The 6000-nt window shown below is 51.2% G+C and overlaps 1 protein-coding gene across 1 annotated transcript in view; it reads left to right on the plus strand.

Moving 5' to 3' along the window:
• The window catches only part of CPXM2 (carboxypeptidase X, M14 family member 2), a 126819-nt gene extending 122676 nt beyond the window's left edge, over positions 1-4143 (plus strand). The window contains exon 14 of the mRNA XM_041746187.1: positions 2836-4143. Coding sequence (XP_041602121.1) covers positions 2836-3089 — 254 coding nt within the window. The 3' untranslated portion in view covers positions 3090-4143. The remainder of the gene's footprint in view (positions 1-2835) is intronic.
• Positions 4144-6000: the final 1857 nt, after the last annotated feature.

Below are 6000 nucleotides of genomic sequence, written 5' to 3' on the forward strand. Positions count from 1 at the left end.
CTTGGGACTATTAGTACTTTGTACGCCCAATGCGAGAAAACAGGAGAGTTTTAAATGGGGTGGGAGAGAAAGAGTCCCCTGAGCCCCACAAGCCAGAAGAGAGTGCTGTGTGTGCCTAATGAGCTCTGAACCTCAAGCCTCAGTGATCACAGAGGTGGTTTGGATGAGCCCATAGGAGCCGCCTCCCCCTCTCCCTTTATTTCTCCCCTAAGATAATTTCCCAGTGTATTCTCATAACTGATGAACTCCGTACTCTACACATGGTTACTTACTGTATTTGTTTCGGTGCTTGAAGTAGCTCTGAATTTGCCTTGATCTCTCTCCGAGGCTTCTGCAATCTGACAAGTTTTATTTCAGGAGGGATTTTGCATTAAATCGACAGGGGAATTGAATTCCAAGGAGTGAGAAGTTAGTAAGAGTGCTTTTTAAATGCATGTAAATATGTTGGCCAAACACCTGACTCAGAATGCTCCATGACTGCCCTATGTCTGGTGGACACTAACCTGCAAATGACTGGATGTTTGTCAGCACCTGGGTTGTCCCACTGACCACTATGCTGAGCGACACCAAGCTGTGTACTGTCTTCCCCCTGCAGCTCCACAGAACATTCACCCTTGAACCCAGACCAGGTCACCCCATGGGATAGTCACCTAACATGCTGACCCCTGAATTTCATGAAGTAGATGATTCTAGACTTTACTGGTGGTCAGGAGAAGAAGCCGGGATTACAAGTAGAGCCTTGGTGATAAATGTGGGGAAAGCCTAACCAAGGACTTTTGGGGGAGAGGGTGCATGGCCAGGCAGATAAGAGCATTGGGCTCTCCAGGTTTCAGAAATGGAGACTTGCAGAGTCCAGAGCTTACACCCCTTCTTCAGATTCTGTGAACCTAAACGAATTCCTGATGGTTTTAATTCATCCTATTGTGCATCTACTGTGTGCTGGCCTAGAGATACTGTGGCAAACAAGACGGATATAGCCCCTCACCTCAGAGTATGCATTCTAGTGGGAGAGGCCTATAAGTAATTATAAAGGGAAATCTAAAAGTTGATTATAAGGGGGACACTTGACGGGATGAGCACGGGGTGTTTTTCTGTATGTTGGTAAATTGAACACCAATAAAAATTAATTTATTAAAAAAAAAGTTAATTACAGGCTATGGTGAAGGCCAAGGAAGAAAGAATTTGAATAGTATATAGAAACTATTGGGAAAGCCAAGGAAACTTCCCTCTCTGAAGGGTGAATTGCATCGTGAGGCTCAGGCCATCTTGACTCCCCGACAGAGAATACTTGGCGGGTTCTTGCCTTCTGAAAAGCATGAGATGGCATTTCATTTCATTGAAAAACTCGGATTTTTACCAAAGGGAAGACTCAGGGCGCAGCGCCCAGGAACTCTGAGCCAACCACCTGCGTGGTGGGTACCCCGACCTCCCACACTGAGTCCTGTTCACCGGTAAGCAGGCCACAAGGATGTGTGGCAGACAGCTGCCTACAGAGTTCATTTTTCACAGCATGTTGTGTTCTTGTGAGCTCACTCAATTGCATGGAAATGTCTCGGGTGAATCAAGATGCTGATTTAGACCTGGTGCTTCAAAGTGTCATATGTGTGTTTGTGGGAGATATATATTCACGCGCATACACACACACACACACACACACACACACACACAATCTCTCCCATCCCTTAGAAGACTTGAGGGCCTGTGTAGACAAACGACCCTTGCCCAGGGCCTCCTTACACCTTTCTTCTTTTTCTTCTGGCACCAAAGCTTTAGACCAGGTGGGACACTGAGATTGCCATGAGAGAGAGACCCAGACCTGGCCCTGGGAGACCTGCTGGCTACTAGCTGTGTGACCTCGTGCAGGACGTTTACACACCCCAACCCCCAGCCCCTGGGCATCAAATCACTCATAGGAAGGCAATCATTATACAACCCACATCAAAGGTTTGCTTGGCGGTTCATCAGATCAGTATCTGCCCCAACCTTCCGGGTGCCACGTCCTCCATGGGGTTCACTGGTCACCCCTTTTTTGCCTCAAGGGCTCATTTAAGATCAGAGGTCTAAGTGTCCTTAGCAGGTTGTAGGCTTCTGGGGGGAGAGCCTTGCGTGGAACCTCTCAACACAACAGAGATCTAGCCTAGAGCGAAGGATGGACAGGGGGCCCATGATGTACTTGTTGGGTGGCTGACCAGCAGTGTCACTGAGGAGGCGGGGGCTCAGCCTCGCACCACCAGCATGTCTGTGCTCCGGCAACTTCGCATTTCTCTTGGCCGCAGGGCCAGGGAATGCAGGTACCAGGCCTCCTCCTGGGCCATTTGGCCCTGGTCCCCCGTAGTCTACTATTTCTCTTTTCAGAAGTCAAGAGCCCCACCCCTGAAAAGAATTACTATTCTGTATTTATAGCCGTGCAAAGAGGAGGCCAGGAAGCCAGGCACTGATGGCTTTTCAAGATGGCATTTTGTGGTGAGGGCACAGCATTTGGAAGCTCAAGTTCATAATGAATGGCGTGTATTGTCACAGAGGAAGGCGCGTGAGTGATCATTTCTCCATCTCCACTCATGTGTGTTAACAGTGCGAGGAGCCTACACCCAGGGCCCTCTGCCTGTTAAAACCATTAAGGTGGCTTCCACAGAGGAAAACATTCAAAATGCATTAAGAATTTGCAAAAAAAAAAAAAAAAAAAAAAAAAAAGTTGCCTCTGCAGAGGCTCAAATTCCATATGGCCAGCCTCTGAGTCTCTCTCTGTCCAGGATGCTGGTCAAGGAATAGTAGCAGGTCTGGTGGTATCTGCCTTGGAAGAGGACCGCTCTGAGCTCCCCTACTTTCTCTTGACAGCCAGCGATGGGGATTACTGGCGCCTCCTGAACCCCGGGGAGTATGTGGTCACGGCCAAGGCGGAAGGGTTCACCTCGTCCACCAAGAACTGCATGGTCGGCTACGACATGGGGGCCACGCACTGTGACTTCACACTCAGCAAAACCAACCTGGCCAGGATCCGGGAGATCATGGAAAAGTTCGGGAAGCAGCCCATCAGCCTGCCAGCCAGGCGACTGAAGCTGCGGGGGCGGAAGAGACGACAGCGCGGGTGACCTCCCCACACTGGACACCTGCCCTGCACCCCTGCAGATTAAACCACCCCCAGTTGTAACTCCATAGAGGACTCGCCCCCTGTAGTTTTCTCTGTAGCTCAGAAGGCCTGAGAGAATGTGTTCATTGCAAGGCTGGTCCCGAAGGGAGGGGAAGGGAGGACAATATATATATATATATTGTCTTTGTTGCATTTATCCAAATAACTTGGACAGATCAGCAGAGAAAGGCTGGTTAGGAGTGAGAACTGAGCAACTCAGCCTGGGAAATCGGAGGCGGAGAGCAGGCTTGCCGGCTCAGGGCCTCCAGGCTGCACAGGAGGGGAAGCCAGTGCTCCCCCCTCTTGCTTGCGTGACAGCAAGAGCTCCTGGTGCATTTGCATTTTGTGTGGCTCCGATTGCAGCACTTCTCGGGCCCTGCGGTCCCAAAAGTTACCATTTGAGATGCTCGTGGGCCTTCCCCTCGCTGGCCCCGGGACATTCTGAGCTGCTCCAGATTCATTCCACACTCTGTGGACAATAGAGACATTAGCAAGTGAGCATCAGTGAGCCCCTTGAATCAGCTTAGTTTCCCTTTCCACAAAGGACTGTGTTTATAAAAGGAGAAAAGTGCTGAACTAGATCACCAGTGGTCGGTGGGCAGTGGAGTGCAGTGGTGCTCATTCATTGCCTACATGCAGGGCTCACAGAGAAGCCCCAGGCTCCCTGCTGGTCCAGCAGCAGCTTCTTTGACCTGCAAGAACTTAAGGAGGGCCAGGAGGAGGCTGACTTGCCACTCTCTCTCTGCTCAAGACGTTCCTCCTTTCATGGAAATGAGCACTCATAAGTTGGCGTAGCATCACCAAGGGAGTTATTTTTGATGTGTGGAATGCCAGACCTTCAGATGGGGCCAAATGTGATGAAAAGCTCTTAGAATTATCTGTGGAATATTGGTTTGGGCAGGGTAATTGGATGACCCTATAAGAAAACAGATTGTCTTCTTTTTATTACTGTTGCCACCTGGGCAGAGGTGGCCCTGGGGAGAGTGAGAAAAATAAAACAAGCAAATGGTGCGATCCTTCCAGCGTGTGGTTTTCCTGGGCAGATGCGCAGCCACCCAAACGCCATGCCCCACTGCCTCTCCCTGGGGTCAGTGCCTCCAGAGGCGGTGCCTGCCTGGGGAGGGTGTCCTGTGCCCTCCTCCACCCCACCCACCCCCCAAGCTTGGTACTGGTGCTGACAGCTGTGTGTTCCTTGCCCCCCTCCCAGGAGAGCCACATGCCTGGGTAAAGTCATCCTGACGCTTGGGATCCGCTAATGACTGCCGGGGATGCCAGCGAGCATCTTTCCAGAAAGGAGCCTTATGCAACTCTCTGACAGTCTACACCGGAGATTGCAAACGTTCCTTATAAAGGATCAGATGGTAAATATTTCAGGCTCTGCGGCCAGTTTCTGTTGCAAGTACTCAACTCTGCTGTGGTAGCACAAAAGCAGACCTGCATTATGCACAGAGGAGCGAGCATGGCTATATTTCAATAAAACTTTATTTACAAAAGCATGTAGTAGTTAGATGTGAACCCCCGGGCTGGGGCACGACTAGCTGACCCCTGCTCCAAATCAGCGCCATGCGATAGAACTTTCTGTGTTGATGGAGATGTTCTCTTCCCGCGCGAGCTAACACAGTAGTCACTTGCCACGTGTGGGTAGCGAGCACTTGAAATGTGGCTTGTGCAACTTGGGACGGAATTTCTGGTGTTATATCATTTCCACCCATTTAGATTTCACTTGTAACAGCCATATGAGCTCATGCAGCTCTCCATCCAGCCCACGGTAGGAAGAACTTAGGTGGCGTCACCAGTTGGGGTAGGTGGTGATGTGGATAAAGCCCTTGAGGTGATGAACCTTCGGAAGAGCCGTAGCCGTTCCCAGTGCCTCAGCAGACCCGATTTGTCAGGGCCCCGCGGTGCCAAGATGACTCAGTCTAACTGCCGGTGACTAGCGCTGTCCCCTTCGGGCTGTTGGTGACACGCTCTGCCGTCTGCAGGCCTGCTGTCAGCCTTGGCCCCCTGATAGGCGTCTTGGGCTTGCAGGCCAGGGCTGTGGGCTCTCGGCCTGTGCCCTCCCCACCCCGGTGTGTGGCCTGGGCCCTGGTGGCCTCTCTACCGTCCCATCTGTTCCTGCAGAGGGAATCGTGGGACCCAAAGGCCAGTCTGGCTGTGGTGTCCACTGATTTCTGGTGGAGAACTGACACTGGATTCCTCAAGGCTCGAACACCTTTCCCGACCTAGTTCCCAGAGCTTGTGACTTTCCCTGCTTTCAGCCAGAATGAACCCCTCCTGGATCTCGCCCACTGCCTCTGCATGTGACTCCCCAGGCTGAAAACCCTTCTGCTTCTCTCTCTCTGTCTCTCTGTCTCTGTCTCTCTCTCTCTCGATCTCTCTCTCTCTCCACCCATCTGAAATGCCGTCTCCTGCAGGAAGCCTCCCCCTTCCTGCCCTGGACATGTTTGAGCAGCTCTGCAGAGCCCTCAGGGCCTCTCCAAGGGACAGCTACCCCGTCCCTCTCCACTGAAGCTTTTCTTGCTTCTGGTTCTCTCTGCCTTTGGACTGGAAGCTCCCCAAGGGCAAGCACGATGCCCCCTTAGTACCTGCTCCCCCGGGGCTGGCTTGGCTCCCAACTCACAGCAGGTGCTCCACGAGCACACATGGAATTGAACTGGCCTTGTGCCATGTGGTGCTTTGCTCTTAGGATTCCCTTTTAAGCCACGGACACGTGATTTCAGAAATTGAAAATGCACAACTTGAATTTCACATCTTTATCTCGTCAATAAAGTCTGATGTTTGGCTGAGCAGAGGAATATGTATAAAAACTGCATAGGTTTTGCTTTCTATCTGGATGTTTTTCTACAGCACAAAATCAACACAAAAACCCTGCT

Source organism: Vulpes lagopus, chromosome 2, assembly GCF_018345385.1.
Source record: "Vulpes lagopus strain Blue_001 chromosome 2, ASM1834538v1, whole genome shotgun sequence".
In the NCBI taxonomy this organism is placed as follows: domain Eukaryota; kingdom Metazoa; phylum Chordata; class Mammalia; order Carnivora; family Canidae; genus Vulpes; species Vulpes lagopus.